This window comes from Mirounga leonina, unplaced genomic scaffold (assembly GCF_011800145.1).
Source record: "Mirounga leonina isolate KUSES-001 unplaced genomic scaffold, KU_Mleo_1.0 Mir_55, whole genome shotgun sequence".
Taxonomy (NCBI): domain Eukaryota; kingdom Metazoa; phylum Chordata; class Mammalia; order Carnivora; family Phocidae; genus Mirounga; species Mirounga leonina.
This window is the reverse complement of record NW_023270816.1, coordinates 8562843-8585345: the sequence shown is the minus strand read 5'-3', so window position 1 is coordinate 8585345 and position 22503 is coordinate 8562843. Positions and strand designations below refer to the sequence as shown.

The window sequence follows — 22503 nt, the reverse complement described above, 5'->3', positions numbered from 1 at the left end:
GGCCTGGCCTTGCTTTCCTCCTTGTGTCGTTTTGTACAGTGGTTACAGGGGTACCTACTGTAGGGTTGTGAGGACTCAGTTAAGTAAGGTTGATAAGGTGCTTTACGTCCACCTAGCACGTGCTACCAGCTCTCTGACGCTGAGCTCTTTTTTTTTTTTGACGCTGAGCTCTTTGTACAAGCCGAGCTCCACATCCCCAGGTAACGCAGGGAGCCGTCGTAGAGAGCATCTAGTATGTGGTGGAGTACGTGCTCCTTTGCCTGGCACCCTACATCCGTTCCCATTGACCAGGTCTGCCAGCAGAAGCAGCATCCGCCAGCCTGCCTCTTACCAGGGAGAAACACAGTTGCAGCCCCGCCTCTGGTTAGCTTCAGTGGTGTTTGTGGGGCAGGTGTTTTTAGTGGTATCATTCTGATGTGGCATGGGAAAGCCTTCAGGACGAGGCACCTGGAGGCAGCGTCTCACTACCTTGCAATCTTGTCAATATCCACTTTTTTTTTTCGGAGTCCTTACAAAGTTACTATTTTAATAAATAATGCACCTTACACTTTAAAGTGTAACCATCATACTCTTTCACCATAAAGATGAAGCTTAGCCCAGAGGCAGGTGGTTTTTAGAAAGCCTGAGAAATCTGGCACACACTCATTGCTGGCCGATGGCCGGTAAGGAGTTGGGCGTTCCTCTTAATTCCAGTTGACTCTGTCACAGATGGCGTTCTTCTGGGCACCCAGATATAAACCCATAACTGAAGACAGGATAGGATCATCTCACACCCGTTGTCCTCTGATCTCTGTTTCCTGGGTTGTCCTCAAATTTTACTAAATTATAGATGCTTTACGGATGTTAACTTCAGGCCAACACATACAGCAGGTGTACGCTCTTGAGTCATTTTGTCGTTTGGATTTTCATGCAAGTTGCAACAGAGATTTTTTTTTCCTGCACACACACACGAGCACATGCATGCACCCACACTCTTGTTAATAGTGATTTGTTTTCATTTCTCTGGTAATTGGTTTTGCTGAGTATTAGTGTGTTTTGTTAGAAGCAGATGCAGTTTTATTTAGCCAATATCTGTGGCTCTCAAAACACTTTCCGAAGCAGAATTGTTGAGTATAAAATGCTAATACAAAATGTATATGCTTCATTTCCAAAATTTTGAAGAATGTTTCCATGATTTCCCCAGTGATCGTAATTTCCAATCTGAGATATAATAGCCTTATGGATTCATATGATCAAAAAAAGAGGCATAGATATTGACAAGTGTGAACATACACACAATAAAAAATTTACAAGTGAAACAGTCTTCAGAGAGCCACTGAATGGGGAAATCTATTGGCAAGTGTTAGTAGATTGTAGTGTTTAACGTAAGATTTATAAACTTGGGGGTGGTGGTTAAAATGCTTAAAATATATTGTATATGATTATGTACCTATGATTTTTCTTGGAGAAAGGATTCAGAGTGTTTTTTTTTTTTAAATTAAGGTTTTAAAGGGGATCTTTGATCCCAAAATGTTTGATGTTATGAAGTTCAATGAAGTGGAAAAAATCTTATATTTGCAGAAAATAATGTGCATTGGCATTAATACCATTTTTAGATTTGCGTGGAGACAAAAATAATTTAAATATAGTCTTCAAGTCTCTCTGTCTCTTTCTCTTTTCCTTTAGGATTAAGCTTCCAGAACACAAAAGAGGTGAGCCTGCTCCTCCCAGGATGACCACAGTACCTCTGACTTGAACAAGTGATTCAAACTCACCACGTTGTGGTTGGCTCCTGTCTTTTCTCTGCCCAGGGGGTTAGATGACATAGAGCCCCAGGAAAGCAAAGGAAAGTTAAGAGTGGGAAGGAAAAAAGGAGATGTTGGAGGATGGGAGGTTGTGGTCAAAGCAGGATGCTGAGCAGGATTTCTGAGTCTGAGCAGCTATGGGCAATGCCCAGAGGCAAGAGAGTGAACACCTGCCCTGGGTGCAAAAGGGGCAAAAGTCACAGGGATTTTGGTGCTGAGAATTAGATGGGTCAGCAGCCTGAAGAGAGGAGAGTCCCAGGATGATAGCAGGAGTGGGGTGGTGGTGGTGGTAAATTGTTTCTTAACTCCTTGGTGAATAGGAAAAATGGCCAAGAATTAGGGTTCTAAGAGGCAGTAGGTACACTTGGCTTTTGGAGTTTATATATAGTTTTCCCTTTCCTTCATTCCAGGAGGTCAGGACAGCAAGACGATATTGGACCAACTATGTGGACCAGGAATGAGACTAGCATCTTGCCATGATGGAAAGGATGAAGAAATGTTGAAATTCTCAAAGAAACAATTAAATGGCAGATTTCTGTTTCTTTCATTCAAAGTTATGATAGGCAACAATAGCATCATCAACTAAATCATATATTCATTATAAATGTGACATTGTTCATACAGAAACCCAGAACCATGAATGAGAACAAATAGAAAAAAGAGTCAGCAGAATATGACTCACAGAGGGTCGAGATAATAGAAATGAAAAGATGAAGAAAATACCTAAGTATGATTTATATGTCTAAATTTTAGGAAGAATTTTTAAATTATGAGTAAGCATTAGGAGACTCTTAAAATAAATCAAAAGTGTTTGAAAAAGAATGAAATAGAGCCTTTAGAGTGGAAAATTAATAAATATAAAAATAATGAAGGGGTTAAAGAATAGGTTCGACATGCCTGAAGATAGTGAACTATATAGATCAAGATGGATTATCCAAAATACAGCACAGAAACAAAGCAATGGAATATATAACAGAGGGGTCAAAGGAAACAGAAGCTCTAGTAAGAAAATCCAACATATGTTTAATTATAGCTCCAGCAGGAATAATTGAGAGAATGGGGAAGAAGCATATATCAATGAAGAAATTTTAAAATTCCAGAATAGATGAAAGAAACCAATCCTTAGATTTAGGGATCCCAAGGAATCATAAGAGCAATACATAAAAAGAACAACGAATGTAAAATGAAGTTCTTTAAAGACGCCAGGGAGAAAATACGGATCATTACAAAGGAATAACAATTAGAAAAACAGATGACATCTCAATAGTAACATTGAATAAATTCTTGTAAATTATTTTAGTGAGAAGAAATAGAAAATTTAAATAGTCCTAGTTATTGAATACATAATTTCCAAAACCTTCTAACAAAGAAAATGAGAAAACTCTAGGCCTCTATGATTTCCCTGGTGAATTCTCCAAATACTTAAGTAAGGAATAATGCCACCATTCATATGTGAGCTCTCCAGAAAATGAGAAAGGAAGGCACATCTCTCAACTCTTTTTGTGAACCCAGCATAACCTAGGAGGCTGTTCTCATTCAAGAATGTAGCTGTAAAAGTCCTAAGCAAAATCTTAACAAATTAACCCCAGTAATATAGAGTTCATTTCAATAACTTCTGCTCTAATAAAAAATTATTGCAATTGATGAGTAAAAAGGAAATTACTCAATTTGTTAGTGTACCTAAAAATGTATTTATAAAAAAATGTACTTAATGGTGAAATATTGAATCCTTTCTGAAGTTGGGAGCAATTGAAGGATGCCTGTTCTTTTCATTTCTATTCAAGACTCTTCTGGAAGTTTGGCCAGTATTATAAGCAAGAAAAAAAAAAAAAAAAAGGAAGCTACAACATTTACAAAAGATATAAAACTATTTTTTGTAATAGAAAAATCCCAAAGAACATAGCAAGGCCAGAAGGTATCATACGTTTCTGGAAAATGGTTAACTTTAAAAGGGAGAGAGGGGCTCTTGATGGGGAAGGGAACTTGGATGCTGGAAATGGGCTGTTTCTTGCCCTGGGTGGTGGTTACTAAGTGTTTGCTTTATAATGAGATTCTGTATGAGATTTATGTGAAATTTTATAATGGGATAAGTGTCTACATAAAAATTATAAAAAATTTTATAAAATAGTTTTTTAAAAATTACATTTATGGTAACAATCAAAATTATCTGAGTTAATTTGTAAAAAAATGTGTAAGCCCTTTATGAAAAAAAATCATAAAACATCGAGAGACATTAAAAAAGACCTGTGCTCTTGAATAGAAATACCACATATTTAAATGGTGTGAGTTCTCCTCAATCTGATTTTTAGATTTAATGCAATTTCAGTAATTTTTCATGGAATTTGATGAACTAATTCTGCAGTTATCATAGAGGAGCTACTGGCTGGAACAGGTAGGACACACTGGGAACAGAAGGTGGTAAGGTGGGGCTTGTTCTACAAGATCTCAGGCCCTGATTTACTATAGCAATTTAAACGGCACTTTTTTGGTTCAAGGGTGGATAAAATCATCCATGAATTAGAATAGGGAGAGCCTAGCATAAAAAATCAGACTCCAAAATCAGATGCATAGTGGAAGCTGCATAGCAGATTTGTTGCTGATCTTTGGTGAGACAGTGGATGATTTAGCAAACGGTGCTTGGACGATTGGTTTTCCCCATTGAGACTGCATCTCTGCCTCATCTCATGCACAGAAGTCAATTCTATGTGGATTAAAGTCCTAAACATAAAACGACAGGACTATGAAACTTTAAGAATATAGGAGGCTATCTTGGGGACAGGAGTGGCTCTCTTAAACAAAGGCACAAAGACGGTAAAATGGAAAGAACAGGGTGATAAATTTGACCATGTTGAAATGGAGATTTTCTTTTCACAAAAAGACATCATCAAGGACGGGAATAGTCTAGTCACAGAGTGGGAGAATGTTTGCTGTTCATAACATCGACAAATGATTGGTGCCGACATTTAAAAAGAACTCCTGCAATTGAATTTAAAAAAGAAGATTCAACAGGATACTCAAAATCCTTAGTAATCAGGAAAATGCAATTTGAAACCATAACATTCTTTTTAAACCTAACAGATAGGAAAAATGATAAAATCTGATGATATCCATTGTTGGGCAAGCTGCAAAGCGAGTGGAAACTCACTCACTGCAGGTGGCATATACAATTGGTGTAACCTCTTTGGAAAACAATTCAGATCTTCTGGAAATACTGAAGGAAGACATTACCCAGAAATACCCTTTCTAGGCTTATAACCCAGCTATGGAAATTCTTGTACCAGAGCATCAAAAGATACGTATAAGAATTTCCTCATGAACTCATGAGACCAACAGGGAAATTTGAACACTGACTAGATTTTTTTTAAAAGATTTATTTATTTATTTTAGAAAGAGAGAGAGAGAACAAGCAGGAGGGGCTGGGGGAGAGGGGGAGAGAGTGAATCTCAAGCAGACTCCATGCTGAGCACAGAGCCCAACACTGGGCTCTATCCCAGGACCCTGAGATCATGACCTGAGCTGAAACCAAAAGTCAGACGCTTAACTGACTGCACCACCCAGGCGCCCTAAACACTGACTAGATTTTTGATGATATTAAGGAATTCTTTTTTAGGTTTGATAATGGTATTAGTATGGTTAGCTTCACCCAAAAGGAATCCTATCTTTAAGGGATACATACTGCAATATTTCTTTTATGGATGAGGCTCTGACATCTGGGATTCCCCTCAGAGTGAGCTGGAGGTGGAGGAGATGGGGTGACGGGTCAGACGAAACAAGACTGCCCGCAAGTGTGTCCTGTTGATGCTGGGTCATGAATCCATGAAGGTTCGCCATAGGATTTACTCTCTAGGCATCTACTGAGCTGGTTTGCTCAGCCTCAGCGCTGGTCCTCATCACCACACCGTCATCGGGAATGTGATGGAGCCACCAGATACCTGAGTCCACGTAGTGAGGGTCTTCCACCCAAGTGAGTTGACCTGCCCCATTTCCTTTCCTTTGTTTCTCACGGTGTGTCTCTAGTTGATTTCGTTGAACCCTGTGATTTGAGCCTCTTCATTCGGTCTGTGAATCCTTCTGTTCTGTGATTCCTGCAACAGCCTTCCTGGTCGTGAACTTGAAGGCTACTTCTGTATCAGAGTCATTTCCCAGCATGCCAGCACCAGAGCCCTGCTGTCCACAAGTATCTGGGGCTAGGGAGAGACATGGAAGAGGAGTTTATTTTGACTACTGTGTTGAGAACAGACTGTAGGGGCAAGATGCTCGTGTATGGCCAAATGGATAGGGAAGCCAAATGCACGTAAAGAATGTGCTAGATTGGGTCTAGTCGTTTAAGCCAAGGATTATGGCAAATAGTTGATCAGTGTTTCGATACGCTTGTTACATTTTTTGTAATGGAAGGTGTTTCCGCGAGCACACTTTTTATAATGATACTGCTCCGCACGTTGCAGTCCTGTAGATCTCAATCTTCTGCGAGTCTGCTAGTCTGTTAATTGGGGTGCTTGTTTTCCAAAGACTCAAGAAACAAGTTGTGGCCCTGTATTGGGCACCGAGCCCATCGATTTTAGGAGGACCTTTGCCTCCTCAGTGCGCAACTGGAAATGGCACTGATTCAGAATGGCATCTCGTTAGCCTTCCCAGCTCTTTCCTTGGAACCAGCGTATCTGTGTTATAAATGGCGACAGAAACTCGGGCTACAGGCTACAGGTGTCCAATGATCTTCTCATTTGAAGGCCACGATTTACCTGATCTTTAATCCCATTCTCTGGCCAACTAGCCAACTGATGACTCACATTATTGCCTGTTGTAAAAAAATAACAAGATTCCCACATATTTAAGTTTTAATTGGTTTGTTAAGTTTTAACACGATTTCGTTTTGCCCGGGACGTGAGAAATCCATGACAGCGTATAGCCTGAACTCAAACCTTGGCAGAGAGCTCTATACGAGCCTCCTTCACGACCTTCAACCTCCCGAACCCCTCCCATGCCCCGGTGAAGGAGGTCTCATAGTAGCTGCCATTTGCAAAAACCTTCCTCTGGGGTTAATGATGATGGCGGGAAGCTGGGCAGCAAGTGGACAAGCACAGACTGAGTTCGTAAAAGACCAAGGAACATGACTTGAGTTTTCCTACTCCTGTTTTGGAATCACTGTAGTCCACTCGCATCGCTTGGCTTTCTCGCTGTGTGACCCTGGGGAACTTCTCTACCTCTCGGGTCTACATTTACTTTACTATGGAAAGTTTCAGAGGGGGAGGAGAATAGCACAGACTTCCACAGGGTTCTGCGGAAAGGTGATGAGGAGAAAGTATTCAGCTGTAAGCTCTAGTCGGCTTTTGCTCTTCCCTCTAGTTTCCAACCTCTCTCACTGGATGGCGAATTGTTTAAGGGATGAGATTTTCCTTCCTCCTAGCATATTGTCATCCTTCATATGATTAAAGTTTGTTTCAGATTTCAAAAGTGTTTAAGCCAACCTGTTCCCTTCCCCAAACACACACACACCAGGTCCCCTCTAGGCCTGGCTGAGTGCATGTGGTGGGCGAGGGGGGGAAGGTGCCTTTGTTCCCACTCGCATGTGCAGAAGCTGGTCTAGTGGATACTAGGTGGGTTTAGAAGAAGAGAAGTCAGAAATCCAGCTGCCGCTCCGTTGTTTGTCTGTCTGCTGGCCTTAGCTGCCTGAGCATATGAGCCAGGCCCTCGGCCCCTGGCAGGGCTGCTGTCCGGAGGGTGCTGTGGACCATTCCTTGCGTGCAAGAGGCCTCAGCTCCCGCGGTTGAGGCGGGGCTTGGGCTGGCAGTAGCCCGTCGGCTGTGTGAGTTCGGTTGTACGCAGAACGTGCCAATTCTCATTTCCAAATGGACCACTGCTCGAGGATCTCTCCTCACAGCCCTGCTAAGCCCTCCTGTGGCCCCGTTTTTACCATCAGTCTGGTATCTGATATGTAGGGAGCTCCTATCTTAGCTCCTCCCTCCCCATCCTTCCAACCAGACACGCGGGAGCCAGGCCGGCTCCCCTCGGGCACTTCCGTCCTCTGTCCTCCCCAGTGGGCCCCATGCGGCCCCAGCTGCAGCCTGCCTGGCTCTGCCTTTGTCTTCTCTCTCCTGCCCCCAGATTAGCCACCCCCAAACCATTCTTGTAATTTGATCGCTGTCTTAGTCTTTGTTGTTCATTTTTTGTCTTCATCTGTGTATTTATGGGAATTTCTATAGGACCCCCCTGAAAGCGCCCCACTCGTTTCCAGACTACCCTGCAGACCTTCTCAGGATCTTCCCAACTATCCTTGAAGATGCTGAAAGCCCACCCCCTTCAAGCAGTCTGCTCAGGGCCTCACCCCCCGTACCTCCCGGCCCACTGCCCCCTTTCACTTCCCATATCTCACACTTAGCACGTCTGTCTCAACACAGAATGTCCTGCCGGCTTGGCCTCCCTAGATCGGGGACTGTGTCTTTGAATCTCTGCTGTCACGAAAAGGCCACTCTCTCCTAGCTGCTGTTCTCATCTTGGCTCCAGAATCTCTCCATCGGGATCTCTATCCCGATGCTCTCTGCCTTCCTCGGGTCTCCGTGTCTCCGCACGTCCTCAAATCCCACGTGCAGCCTTGCTGCTTCTCGCTGGCTTCTTCCACAGAAAGCGCGGTCTGTCCTCCGCTCCCGGGCCCGGAACGGCCCTGTCCCCGGCCCGCACCCCCCAGGCTGCCTCTGCTCCCTCAGACAGACGTCAGGTCTGTGAGCTCAGCCCCGGCCGCTGCACCAGCCCTCGTCGGAGCAACGATCACAACCCCGGAGGATTCGGCCCTAAGGTCCGCCCTTCCTGCTGACGAGCGATGGTGGAAATCAGGGCTGGCCAGGCGTGGGTCCTTCCCAGGGAATAGATTTGAGACCTCATATATCATTTGGTACCAAAATGGGGTTTTCCAAAATGTAGGTGTAGGTATAGAGAAGATACAAAGAAAGGAGCAAGACGGCCCCACGGTGCTATGCATATAATCATCACCTCGATACTAAGTGGAGTCTCCCGTCAGGATTTGCGGCGTAATTCTAAGCCTGGAGGGAGGCTCCTATCCCCTTCACACTCACTGCTTCCTCTGGAAGAGTTAATTTCTGTTCGTTCTTTGGGCCTCATTTTATACACAATGTCCACAGGGACTCCCCCTGTAACGTCTTTGAGACAACTGACTGAATCCACGCGTGTGCGACTGAAAAAAGACCAGGCTCGTGCATTTTAGTGAGTGTTGGCTGACGGTGCGGCCTGCGTCGTGACGATGCTCCCGAGCGTGTGTCCAGGTGGATCTGGGGACAGTGGCCCCTGCTCCTCCTGGACACACCCTCCAGGCTGCATTTCAGTTTTGCCAAGCCCGTCCCTCAGCGGGGACCCGTCGAGTCCCCACCACAGGCTGAGACCTGGCGTCGCGGTGAGTGGTCGGAGCCTGCGTCTCGCCTGTGTTTAGGGCGTGACGGCGTCCGCCGCAGCAGGGCCACGGAGAGCCGGCCACGGAGAGCCGGCCACGGAGAGCCAGCCGCGGGCCGCCCAGTGCGGGGCGAGTGAGCAGGGTAAGGGAATCACTTGAGGCCAAGAGTCGAGGGCGAAGGGTGATGGGATTATCTGTAGGGATCCGAGGAGAAGCGGCCTCAGGGCAGAGGGAACTACCGGAAGCAGACGATAAATCCAGAAGACTGCTGGACCTTCTCGGTGAGGCCCCGAAAGCTGTGGCCTCTGGGGAGCAGGAGCAGAGCCTCGAGGAGCGGGAGGCCCACAGAGGCCAGTGCGGCCAGGACCGGTGACCTGGGGGAGGGAGGGCCGCGCAGAAGTGAGCTCTCCGTCCCACGCAGTAGAATCAAAGGGCCACGGAGGCTGGTGGACACGTCACAAGCCACTTACTGTGTGCAGAGAGGCCCGGGGCCACAGCCGCGGGAGCACGCAGGCAAACGGAGCAGGCGTGGGGCCGGGGGGCCTCAGGGAGCCCCGAGGAAGACCGGACGACGGCGACAGCCACGGCAATCCGGGCCACGGCCGGCCGGACCGTGGAAAGGCTCCGCCTGCATTCAAGGGAGGTCAGGAAACGGGACCCCACTTACACACCGTGAAGAAGCCCACGCCCCAGGGGTGGACGAAACGAGGTGTCCACACGGGACACGCTGCAGCTCCCCGCCCCAGCAGGGGGGCAGGCCGGCTGCCCCCCGAGCTCGCCTCTGCCGCCTGGAGTCCGAAGGGCCGGCAGCTGCCGTTCGGACTTGGAAGGTTCGGGATGGCCCAGGCATGAGCCTCTCGCCCCGCATGTCTGTTTGCTTTTAATGTGTCAACTGTCAGGAAACCATGCGGCGTCCCGTGCCACACAGAGCGTCTAGTGAGGGGGGACCCGGCTTCCGGGCTCTCTGCAGCTGACAGTCAGCCGGGCCGCGGCTGAGGGGGTGCCCGCCGCTGAGGGGGTCCCTGCTGCTGAGGGGATGCCCGTGGCTGAGGGGTGCCCGCGGCTGAGGGGGTGCCCGCCGCTGAGGAGGCTGTGTGGCGCCTGCTTGACGGCCTGACGCCGGGCTGTGTGTTTTCCGCAGACCAGAGGCACCCCAAGCAACCCAACGGCCTTGAAAACATTTTAAGGGTGAAGAGTCCAAAGAATTACGTGACACAGCCTTAAAACCGATACTAAAATGAACTGGGTTTCATTCAATGGGAGACAAACTGACCAACTGGTGACAGAAATGACTTGCTAGGAAGCGCCCTTCCTTCATGGTCTTAGTTTTAGGACTTGCCGACGCCTTTGGCAGCTCTGCTTCCCGGGTTGGGAGACTGAGCTCGGTAGAAGGACAAAATGAACAAAGGCGAGGAAAACCCACTAACATGTGACCCGTGATTCAGGCCTGAGGTTTTTATGGTCACACACACACTACGTGTCTGCGTGACACACAGTATATTCTACACGGAGTGCAAAGTATAGAATCAGAAAATAAATGTAGTGTTTCTCCCAGCAAAGAAGGGTCCCCCAGTGTGTCCCCTGACCCCCTGGCCTTGAGCCTGTTAGGGCATCATGGGTGCCTGCTCCTAAAAGACAGATGGTTTTATTGCTTGGGAAGGGTTGGGCCTGGGGAAAACTGCCTCTCTGGGAATTGAGGGGCGTGTGTGCGTGTGTGTGTGGTGGGGGAGATTTCTGGTAAAGGGTTTGCCAGGTTATTTTGGGGATGACCATCTGCATCCTGAGGTCCAGCCATTGGCCCTTTTGGGTATTTCACTCGAATGGCTGGCTTCCCAGGCAGAGACAGACCTTGCGGGAGAAAGAGCTGGGAGCGCCGCCTCCCTCCCAAGGAGGCACATTGTTACCAGCCGGGAATTCTTTACAGCTGGGCCTGAGGAAGTTTTTGGCTGTAAACTGTCATGCACCGCAGCCTTCATTGAAAAGGCTGGAGAGTGCAGGCGCTTGCCCTGAGAACCAGGGAACAAAGATCCAGAAAATGAGGCACAGAAAGGTGGGGGCAAAGAACAGGTAGTGAAGGCCTGCAGAGCCCCAGAGGGACACACGGTCAGTTACTCCCAGCCTCTAGCTCGGCCAGCAAGTGGGGCTAAATTTCTGGGGGGTGTTCTCGAACACTTGGGACTTTTCTTCGCGGAGGGGAAAAATGTCATTGCAAACGTTTGAAATTTAACATTCTTTTCCGATGGAGTTTTGTTCTTATTTGGTCGTGCCCACGCTGTTAGGGGAGCCAACTGAAATTAGAGCCACGGCTCTGGAATGATCTGAAAGTCCTCTGGCGTTGGCGAGCTCTTTTGGATTTTGGGAAAACGACCCCAAAACGGTCAGCGCGAGACAGCTGGAGTCTTAGGGCAGGGGGTGTTGGACTCGTAGCTTTGGACCCTGGTTTTAGAGACCCTCAATCACCACTGGGGACCCACCCTTCCCCCCTCACCTCACAGCCAGCTTTCCCCCTTTATTCCAAGGGCGGAGGAAGCTCAGGCGGTCTTAGGCCCAGAAATGACCTCTGAGACACTTTTATTCTCTTAGGAAAGACGCACTCACAAGCCCTCCAAATCCCATGGCCCCTGAAGAGCCGGATGGAGGGCGACTCAGGAGGGTCCGGGTGTCAGGGGCAAATGAGGTCCTTTTGGTGCCTCTTTCCAGAAGAAAAACTCCCCCCTCGGGTCATCCCCTTGGGTATCCCAAGCATCTGAGACAACAAAAGAAACTGAGAAATGCCGACAGTATGGAGGCGCGCCGGCCTTCCCGACTCTTCAGTACCCATTTGGAGAGGGGCGGAAAATCAGCCCTGCAAGCTTCTCCCTCCACCCGCGGGGCAGCAGGCGTCCCCCTTTATCGCTGGGCTGGCTCCGGGAAGGCGGAGGCCCGCGCTCCTCCGCCTCCGGCCGGGATCCCTCCAGCGGCTCGCCCCGCGCTTCCAGACTCCCGAGCGAGCCCGGCCAGGCGCGGGCAGGAACGGGGTAGCCGGGGCGCACAATCCAAGTCCTTCCGGGAGAGCCCCCTAGCTAGGGCGCGGGGCTGTCCTGGACGGGGCGCCCCGCCCGATGCACTGGCTGTTCCCACAGGGCGGGGGGAAGGGGGTGCGGTGCGCGCGAAGAAGACCTGGAAGCAGCCTGGAACCCCACGCTTGGGCGAGAGTGGTGGGCAAGGGGCCCCGATCCGCCGGCCCCCTCCGCCGCAGCGCCGCTCTATTTATGGGAGGGGACCCAGTTTCTCTCCGCAGCCAGCGCTCGGAGCTTCTACTTCCTTCTCTCTTCCTGGGCTCCCGTTTTGGGAGGAATGTTACTGTTTAAAGAGACCCTATTGAACTATTTCCTGCTCATTGTCACCTTTCCTTCGCTCTCCTCGCGGAGGTTCTCACCGAAAGGTAATAAACCACCCGCTCCCCACACCCCCGGGCGCGGCGGCTGGCCGGGGCCCGGCGGGGAGGCGCACCCCAAATCCCGCTCTCGGGAGGGCACCCTGGCCAGCGCCTTCCCACGCCCACCTCCCACAGAAACAAAGATCAGCCCACAGAAGCCACGCAAACTCCCAGGTCACACTGAGTGCACGCGCAAACCTCGTCATCAAAGTCCTGCTTTTACACAGGAAGCGGGAAAACTTCTTACAAGGGCTCGTTTTGTTGATTTTTGAGTATTTTCCTCTGTGGGCGCGGAGCCCAGCCTGTGGCAGAGGCTCCCGGCGCGGGGCTCCCCCTTCCACACCGGCGAGGCGCGGGAACAGGGGGCGCCGGGGTGGGCTGGTGCACGGGCTTAGGTGTTGGCGGAGACACCTGCAGTGCCGCGGGGCGAGGGACGTGTCGGGGCGCGACTCCGCTCGGTGGAGCGCTGAGCCTTCCAGGGAGCGAGAGCAGCGGGACCCGGGCGAAGCCGACGGCGCGCGCCCCTCAGCGGGGCTGGGCTCGCCGGGCGCCGGCGGGGCGCCGAGGGCCTCCGGCCGGGCGCGGGTGAGCCCGCGGTGCGGTCCAGGCCGGCACCCATGGGAGAGGCGGGGCGCGTCGCCGGCGGCCCGGCAGCCCCGCGGGGACGTGCGGGCCGGGGCGAGCTCGGGCGCCCGGCTCCTCCACCCCCACCGCGCCCGCGGCCCGCCCCGCCGCTTTGATGGAGGTGCAAACATTTGGGGGAGGGCGGAGGTGTCGGGGCTGGGCCGCGGCGCGCTGGGCCCGGCCCGGGATTTACAGGAAACAGGCGCGGGAGCCCATTGTGGGCCCCCGGGCGCCCCAGCCCGCCGGTCGGGTCTGAAATGGCCGCGCGCGGCCAATGGGCAGCTGCCCCCGCACTTCAAAGGGCGCGCGGCCCAATCCGCCGGCCCCCTCCGCCGCGGCCGCCGCTCTATTTATGGGAGGGGACGCAGTTTCTCTCCGCAGAGACCTACTCTAGCCGTGCCTCGCGGGAGTTCAAGTGGAATAACCTCCCCCCCACCCCTCCCCCCGCCCCCTCCCCCCAGATCTCGGTCCGCGCCCTCCTCCGGGGCCAGTGCTGGGAGCCCCGCGCCGTCTCGGGAAAGCGGCCGCCGCCGGGGGTGAAGGTGGCTCTCGCGTAGCGAGCCGGGGCTTCGGGGGGCGGTGGGGAGGGGGCGGGCGGGAGGATGAGCTCCCCCGGCGCCGAGAGCGCGGCGAAGAGCCTGCAGTACCGAGTGGACCACCTGCTGAGCGCCGTGGAGAGCGAGCTGCAGGCGGGCAGCGAGAAGGGCGACCCCACGGAGCGCGAGCTGCGCGTGGGCCTCGAGGAGAGCGAGCTGTGGCTGCGCTTCAAGGAGCTCACCAACGAGATGATCGTGACCAAGAACGGCAGGTAGGCGCGCCCGGAGCTCGGCGTGCGCCAGGCGTTCCGGAGGCCTGGGGGAAACTTTCCCGCTGTCCGAGGTTTTCTCCCAGTGGGGGTCTTCTTGCTCCTTTCCGCTCGGTTCGGGGACAGAGCCCTGTGTCCCCTCATTGTCACTCTCTGGGGTTTTCTCCGCGGAAGTTTGGGAGAAGTCTCGCAGACCCGCGTCTTGCCGGCTCGCGGGAACCCTCGGCCAGGTCCTCTGGGACCCTGCCTCCGGGGGCGGTGGGATAGTGTGGAGGACGCTGGGGACTTGTGGGGGGCTCTGGGAAGGCTTCTCTTTGCCCCACAATGACAGACGCCTCTGTCCCAAGCTTTGTGCCTTAGGTCTAAAGGTCTAAAGGCTCAGATCCGGGGTCCTCCGGCTGCACTCCTTCCTTTGCAGGAGGATGTTCCCGGTGCTGAAGGTGAACGTGTCTGGCCTGGACCCCAACGCCATGTACTCCTTCTTGCTGGACTTCGTGGCTGCCGACAACCACCGCTGGAAGTACGTGAACGGAGAGTGGGTCCCGGGGGGCAAGCCTGAGCCTCAGGCGCCCAGCTGCGTCTACATCCACCCCGACTCGCCCAACTTCGGGGCCCACTGGATGAAGGCGCCCGTCTCCTTCAGCAAAGTCAAACTCACCAACAAGCTCAATGGAGGGGGTCAGGTAGGTGTGATGAAGCCCGCGGGGCGTGGGGGGGTGGGCAGGGACAGCGCCAGGAGAGGCCGGGTCTGCACCTTCGGCATGGTGGAAGGGACTGTGCTTGCGCAGGAGGTGACATCTGTCCTGGAGAAACTGCCACAGCCTTCCTCAATTAAGCCTTCAGTGTTGTTTATAGTAAACTGATGATGGTAACACCAAGGGGGTAGCGCCGGGGAGGGTGCAGAGCTTCACCTTTGAGGCTCAGCAGGTCTCAGGCTTTGGGGAACTTTTGCATTCAAGTCTTCTTCACCTTACCTAGAGGCAGAGAAAATATCAGCCTTGATGGTAAGCGGTCACTTTCCAGCTAAATATATGCCATCGTGTTTGCTGCGTGGTCTGAACAGATTTGTAAATTTGTTTTCTTCTAAGAATGTCTTTACTTGGGGGATTTTTTACTGGGAGGCCCCATGTTCAAGCAAGGCGCAAACAAGCTCAGGCTTTAAAGATGTCTCTAGCCATCCTGGAAGCATTAGGACGTTCTTGTACCCGGTCAAAGGATTTCCCGATGGGCATTCATTCCCTTTAATGGTGTGTAGCACCTCACATTCCTTTCCTTAAAGCAGTTGTGGGAAGCAGCACCTGAGGGGAAACCCACCAACTTCAACAGTAAAGACACTTTCTTGTGAGCTACAGCATTTTCTGCACCTTGGATGTATTTTTCTTCTCAACAGCAGGGCAAATGGATGTCTCGTTATCTGAAGGTCTTGTCTGTGTGCTTCCCTCAGATCATGTTGAACTCCTTGCACAAGTACGAGCCTCGGATCCACATAGTGAGAGTTGGGGGCGCACAGCGCATGATCACCAGCCACTGCTTCCCAGAGACCCAGTTCATCGCAGTGACCGCTTATCAGAACGAGGAGGTGAGCGGCCGGGCGGGCATGTGCCCCCTGGGAGGTCGCAAAGAGTGCGGACATCCCGTGTGTTGGTGTACTTTAGACTGAAAAGTTATGCCTTTTCAAATAATCTACTATGACCATAAAATTGGGACAGAGGGGAGAAATTTTAAAATGTGTGCCTGTTTAAGCATTTCTCTTTTAATTCTCTGTTAAAGTGTCTATGAAACTAGAACCATCTCCTAAATTCTCTGAGTGAAAAGAACAAAATATTTAGGTTAAGTTCTATGAGAATTGCTTGAGAACAAGATGAGTGAGAGAGGCAATCTTTGGAGATCTTCCTGAAAGGGTGGGGGGCAACCCTCCAAACCTGGGCAGTGTGAAGGGTCATCTAGATACAAAATAGCGGTTAGTGCCTGTAAATCTCTAAGTGTGACCTCAAAGTACAGACATTTTGTGATTAGCTGGTTAAGTTGTCAGTGTTGAGTGCCAACTAAAAGGAGCAAATCACTATTTCCTAAGCAGATTCAGGTAATGTTTTGAGCCATGTTTGGGTGATTTATGCACACAGAATGTTGTCAGCAGTAGGTTAAACTCACTGTGAATTCCACTCAGAAAAGCAGCATTTAAAAACTTCCATAAATGTACTGTTCTTTGTTAAATATTACAATTACTCAGCCACTTCAGGCCCAAATAGAAAAATAGACCTGGAAGAAAGTCTGCTTATGTTTAAATATTTAAAGGAGGGAGTACTGATGTTTCCCAGTTTCTCGGGACTGAATTAAATCCTCTGGCTAATGGACAATGTGCCAGTCAATGTGATTTCTTTTTTTTTTTTCAGATCACGGCTCTTAAAATTAAATACAATCCATTTGCAAAAGCTTTCCTTGATGCGAAGGAAAGGTGAGAGAATTCTAACTATACCCTTTGGGCAAAGAAATATGCAGAAAGAGGAAATATTGCTGCAAATGCTATTTTCTGAATGTTCTCCTTTTTGACGACTCAATACACTTTTTTGACAGAAGTGATCACAAAGATATGATGGAAGAACCTGGAGACAGCCAGCAGTCTGGGTACTCCCAATGTACGGTTTGTTGCGTTCTGTCCCCACGTCCCTTGCTTCCGGGACTAGGCTGCTGAGAGCCAGAGCTGGGGATGTAGCCGACAGCGGGTTTCTGAGTGTGGCTGGGGAGCAGACCGCCCAACGTGGGCCCATGATGTTGGAGCTATGTTAGTACTGTCTTCAACCTCTGCTCTACCTGAGGGCTGTGGATGCGCATCTGGCACTTGGGACTCTTGACAGAGAAGCCAGGGGAGAACTTACCTGGGCTCGGTTGTTTGGCTCCGAGGCAGCTCCCACCGTGGCTGTGTCAGATGGTTGAGATCTTGGTGGGTTTAGACTCTGCTCTGTTGGGCAAGTGGAGAAGCCAGCTCGTTACAGCCACTTTGAGATGGTTTCTCTCGTTACTAATGATGGCGGACGAAGGACCACCTTTGGAAGGATGCTTATGAGCAGATGTGGTTTTTCCTGTAGCCCATTTCAGTTCCAGGAGCGGCCCAGCGACTCCGGCTGGTTTTGGTGGTGGGGACAGTGGCTTGTAGGATGGGGAAAGTGCTTTAAGTCCGGCTTCCTTTCCGAGTTCCACGAGCCAGAGCAAAGTGGTGCAGGTCTAGGGAGCAGTGTCTGTTAGGAGACAGAGTTTTGTGTGGCTCTCCTCTCTATGCAGGGAAGGGGCTTGGAATTTAAATAACTGACATTATCGGGAGAGAAAAGTTAGTGCTTGCTGCCACTTCCAGGGGCCGCGGGGACCAACATGGCACATTCTGCGGACACTCGTTTTCTGTTCTGTGTTTCTTCGTTAATCGTCTTCTGGGCTAATTTAACAAACAGCTCTCCTAAAGTGGCTCGTGGGCTGCCATCACTCGGGCATTTGATGGGGGGCAGGCTTTGTGGGCAGATCCGGACCTTTCTCTCATTTCAGTGTTGTCTGAAGCATTGTTTGTCGTTTGGAAGTTATAGCCAGAGTAGTTGTCCTCTTAGAGGTTGCTTTCCTGAATTAAAAGCAACAACAACAGACTTAAAAGCAGGCAATGGAGAAGAGATTGGAGTGTGAGAGGCAGGCAGGGTAACATCAGAGTGATTTTTCTGATGGATGTGCACAGTGGGGAGAAGGTGGCCTAAAGCAGAAGAAAAGTGGGCAGAAAACAACACATGTCCAGCCAGGACACAGCTCCCCGTCGTGGTGAGGTGGTAGGAGCAGGCCAACGGGGGCAGGGGGGCACCACGCACGTGACTTGCCCCGTGTGTCCCCGGCGCATCTGGCTCTGAATTTTGTGTTTCTATGTTTTTTCATGCTCAGGAGGTAGGGCTTGGAAGCTGATGGGCCTGGGAAGATTCTGGCAGGTTTGAATAAGACAGGTTGAGGAAGCAGTGGGCGTTGGCTGAGGCTGGGGTCCCCCAGCTCTCCTCAGGTGCCCCGTGGGTTTGGAAACCCTGGTCAACCCGTGGCCTCTCATGTGGAGCTGAGGCCCAGATGCCTTAAGACTTGGACTGGGGACTCAGTGCAAGACACTATGCGTCCTCACTTCATCGGGGACCCCTCAGGAAGAGACCCACCAATTCCAGGTCTCAGCTCTCCTGTCCTTTAAATAATGGAGGTAATGCAAATGCCAGTTACTCAGCATTCTTTTCCCACAGCAGGGGGGTGGCTCATCCCTGGAACCAGCAGCCTGTGCCCACCTGCCACCCCCCACCCTCAGTTCGGAGGGCCCCTCTCACTTCCCTCCACGCACGGCTGTGAAAGGTACCCCACCCTGAGGAACCACCGGCCATCCCCCTACCCCAACCCTTACGCACATCGGAATAATTCTCCAAGTAAGTCCTAAGTCAAAGTCCGCCTGGGGTATGGGGGTGGATGGAAGACCACTGCAGGAAAGGCCTCTGTAGGATGGATTCCAGAGATCAGGGTAGGAGAACCTCTTCTGGAACACACACCCAGGCCAGTTCTTTGGTGGGCTCAAGAGGGACCTTTATTTCAGGTCCAAGCTGTGGCCGCTGGCTCAGCCGCCGAGAGGTCCAGACCAGGGGCTGTGGTGCCGAATGTACTCAGTCACTGCTGGAACTTTTTCACCCTACAACTGTGGGTCCATCTCTAGGGGCCCAGGTTTGGATCGTTTATGAACCTCTCTAAAGTGATGGTGTTGGGTCAGCCAGGTATAAGAATTACTGGCTTAACTAGACCCACGCACGATTTTCCGTGACTCCCACTGATCCACGAAGCACGTTTCTCCACGTGTGGTGCCTGGAGCAGCATCACCTCGGAACCGGCCCAGGCGGGCGGAATCAGCAGGCTTCCAGTGATCCCGATGCGTGCTTACGGACTATGAACACAGGGCTGGACCGCTGAGATCCCTTTATCTAACTTCCTCTAACACCACGTACGCCCAGACTTAATTTTGTTGGCTCTAAAAGGAGGAACACAGCTAATGAACACCATAAAACAATTAAGCAATTAAAGCTGCTTTGAAATGAAAGGACCTTATTGATGAAGAAATAGTCATGGGGTCTTGTTGAAGCAGTGGCTAGACTCTGAGGCTAGAAGATCATATTTTAGTGTTGCCCGGAGTAATGGTTTTTAAGGTCTTTTCATCTCTTAAGAAATAATATTTTGGGAAAAGGCAGGTTAAAGTTATACTTATGTTTATTTTTGAGGATAATTAATCCCCAATCAAGTGATCGTAGGATCCCTTTCTACAGGGCATCTATTGATCTGAAGATAAAGAAAAAGCTTGGGTTTACTAGAATTTATTTTCTAATACATACATTTGGCCATAAATATTTGCCTTTGATGACCAGTTAAACAGGCCAACGGACAGTCTTCTTTTTTTTAAAGATGTTTTATTTATTCATTTGAGAGAGAGAGAGAGAGAGAGAGAGCAGGAGCAGGGGGAGCGGCAGAGGGAGAAGCAGACTCCCCGCAGAGCAGGGAGCCCAACGCGGGGCTCGATCCTAGGACCCCAGGATCATGACCTGAGCCGAAGGCAGACCCTTAACCCACTGGCTTGGGTAGTCTTCTGTTCCATATCCCAGACTCATTTTGTTTTCGGTGTTGGGTTGTGCCAGTTGTTGGTAGTATTTCACTGCATTCTGTTGCTCCTGGAAGACCGCCTCCCCGCCAGCTAACGACGCCTTCTTCGCCCACAGCCTATTCTGACAATCCATCTGCATGTTTGTCCATGCTCCAATCCCATGACAGTTGGCCCAGCCTTGGGACACCTGCCCATACCAGCATGCTCCCCATGAGCCACAGCGCCGGTCCGCCCACCGGCTCTAGGTAATGTATGTCTGGACATGATGCGCACTGTCCTGGGACCCTGAGTGTGACATCATGCCATCTCCATCCATTGGTTTTTATTCTGCCCCTTCACCTGTGGGCGGCTGGCTGTTATTGGTAGTTGCGTCACTAACCCGGGATCCCAGGTTACATGACCCTGGGTTACTGTTCCAGTCTGACTTCTGGGAGGACCAGTGGCCCCCTCGGGGTGGCATGCATGGAGCTGGGCTGTAACAGAGGGAAGCCAGGGCCCCCATCCCGGCTCTGGCACTTACTAGTTCCTATAGAGGACACGTCTCTTAAACTCTCTGAGCCTCGTTTCTACAAGAAAAAATATGTTATATAACCCCAGCTTCGGCCTGTCTTTACAGAGCTGTTGGGGTCAGCAGGTGAAATTTGAAGAAATGTTTCTAGAACCATTTTTGACAAGAGCTATTAAATTGAGGGGAAAAAATGTGTTGGCTTTTCTGTGGATACAGGATCAAAGTCCTTAACATATATGCTGGTAACTAGTAAAGAAAAATGAATATTTTATTATTAGTTTGAAAATAATGTACAGGGAGATTGGCTTAAAAATCAAGCTGATTGGTAAATGTATTGCTGTTTTTCATAGGATTATTATAAAAAACTAAGTCAAAGCTGAAAGTCAACTTTCATTTTCTGAAGAAACAGGCTCAGAGATATTAAATGATTTAACAAGTTGTTGGCTCAGAGCAGAGTGAATCTGTAAACAAGTTATCCTGACTACGAAAGCAGTGCAATTTATTGTATATAGAATACCAAAATATGCCCAAGATTTTAATTCTTTTGTCTCGGAAACAATTCCTTTATAATTAGAATCTAATTGTCTTCTCTTAAAAAATAAAGCAAACAGTGCACAAGGCAGCCAACAATTCAAGGGCCCGAAGGTCGCTCGGAAACCTGCACATAAATGGACTAACCTGCAGGTTACAAACACCCGGCCTTGGGGACCCCATAGTCCCATTGCGGTCCCATTCTGATGGGGCATCTCAGAGCTGTTTCCTCTCTCTGTGAAATGGGGATAGTAAACTGCTTCGTTCAACTCAGGTTCGTTTTTGAGGTCAAATACATCTGAAATACAGAACAGGGCTTGGTGAACAATACCGCACAGTATGGAGGGAGGGAAAGACATTTTCTCAGAGCAATTTTAGCATAGTTGGATGCTGTTTAAATCTGCGTTGCTAGACTGAAGGGCTTCGCACTTGTTTCTAGCTGCTTCCTCCATGCATCGGGAAGCGGGCTCGAACCTGGCCGCAGGCCGGGTACCGACGACGCGGCCCGTGCAGGGCAGGACCGGGTGTGCGTCCACGGCTAGCTCCCGGCTGCTGGTCCCGCACCGCATCCCGCCGGCCTGCGTGTTACTGCGCAGCACAGAGCGCGGGGCAGAGCCTGCAGCGAGCGCCTTTTGTACCTTAATGTTCCAGGAAGGCGCTGTTTCCACGGCCAGAACCCCAGCAGCGGGGCGGGGTGGGCGTGCTAATTAGCACAGACACGTAGGCACACCCCCGAAACCTCTGATTCGGGGGGTCCGGGGGCTTGGGGTTCTGAACGAGAGCGCCAGATGACCGGCCTGGAGCGGTTGGCAGCAGGAAGGGCTGGCGCTCTGGCAGGAGCCGTGAACCGCACCCAGCCTTTGCACGCAGGGCCTGCAATTTTGTTTCTTGTTGTCAGACAGGAGAGTAGCTTCTGTGGGGCCTCAGGGTGTGCTTGAGAGCCCACGGCCCGTTGGGAAGACGCTGTCCAGGCGGTGATCGCGAGCGGGAGGTCTCGGTGTTCGCGTCCCCTGTGCGCTGGTCCCGAGCCTCGCTCCACCTCTGCTTGCCTGAGTGTCTCGGTTTTCCCCTTGCAGCCAATACCCCAGCCTGTGGTCTGTGAGCAATGGCACCATCACGCCCGGGGCCCAGACGGCGGCCATGTCCAACGGGCTGGGGGCGCAGTTCTTTCGGGGCTCCCCCTCGCACGCTGCGCCTCTCACCCACCCGGCCCAGGCCTCCTCCTCCTCGGGATCCCCGCTGTACGAAGGGGCCCCCACGGCCACAGACATTCCCGACAGCCAGTACGATGCGTCGGCCCAAGCCCGCCTCATAGCCTCGTGGACTCCCGTGTCACCACCTTCCATGTGAAGCAAGGCCTGCGTTGTGGCAGACGCAGGACTTCTGTGTGGGGCCTCCAGTGTGGATTCGGTTGATCCCCGGGTACAAAGTGGCAGCCCGCGTGTCCAGGGAAGGAAACAGGCCCTATCACCCTCCCTTTAAAATGGGAGGGATCCGTGTTCTCCTGTTCCCCAGGAGTGCGTGCCCACCGTCTGGGGCCGCGATGCCCACAGGTGAACTGGGCCTGGAAGCCACGCGGCTGGCCAGACTTACCACGATTCACAATAAAAATGATTTGCTAGGGTCCGGAAACTTTTTGTTTGTTTCTCCTACGGCCCGTAGGTGACTTGGCACATCGGAGTCCGTAAACCCCACCAGTCCTACTTGAGCAAGAGAAAAAGCACACTTAATTCTCTTCCTTGTTGCGCGGGGCTGGTTTCCAGGCCCTTGGCGGCGCCTGCCACAGTGGACGC

General features: G+C 51.1%; 2 protein-coding genes across 5 annotated transcripts in view; both read left to right on the top strand.

The window, feature by feature from the left end:
* Positions 1–3599, top strand: part of LOC118001903 — a 50088-nt gene extending 46489 nt beyond the window's left edge. For both annotated transcript variants that reach the window (XM_034992088.1, XM_034992089.1), the window contains 2 exons: positions 1666–1763; positions 2195–3599. In XM_034992088.1, coding sequence (XP_034847979.1) covers positions 1666–1735 — 70 coding nt within the window. In that variant the 3' untranslated portion in view covers positions 1736–1763; positions 2195–3599. The remainder of the gene's footprint in view (positions 1–1665; positions 1764–2194) is intronic.
* A 10228-nt stretch (positions 3600–13827) lies between these two features.
* On the top strand, positions 13828–22060 carry LOC118001942 (T-box transcription factor T-like). 3 transcript variants are annotated; one of them, XM_034992131.1, is made up of 8 exons: positions 13828–14033; positions 14449–14713; positions 15475–15609; positions 16424–16485; positions 16605–16666; positions 18284–18457; positions 19787–19916; positions 21787–22060. In XM_034992131.1, the coding sequence occupies exons 1-8, from the start codon at positions 13828–13830 to the stop codon at positions 22058–22060; spliced, it is 1308 nt and encodes a 435-aa protein (XP_034848022.1). The 3 variants fall into 3 exon arrangements, with proteins under 3 accessions (XP_034848022.1, XP_034848021.1, XP_034848023.1); XM_034992130.1 differs by having other exon boundaries at positions 18281–18457; XM_034992132.1 differs by lacking the exon at positions 18284–18457.
* The last annotated feature ends 443 nt before the right edge of the window (positions 22061–22503 follow it).

Bases quoted from the DNA above. Each gene is read 5' to 3' on its own strand.
- LOC118001942 (XM_034992130.1), top strand. From the start codon at position 13,828: ATGAGCTCCCCCGGCGCCGAGAGCGCGGCGAAGAGCCTGCAGTACCGA. The intron at 14,034-14,448 runs GTAGGCGCGCCC...CTTCCTTTGCAG, and splicing joins ATCGTGACCAAGAACGGCAG to GAGGATGTTCCCGGTGCTGA. The intron at 15,610-16,423 runs GTGAGCGGCCGG...TTTTTTTTTCAG, and splicing joins CCGCTTATCAGAACGAGGAG to ATCACGGCTCTTAAAATTAA.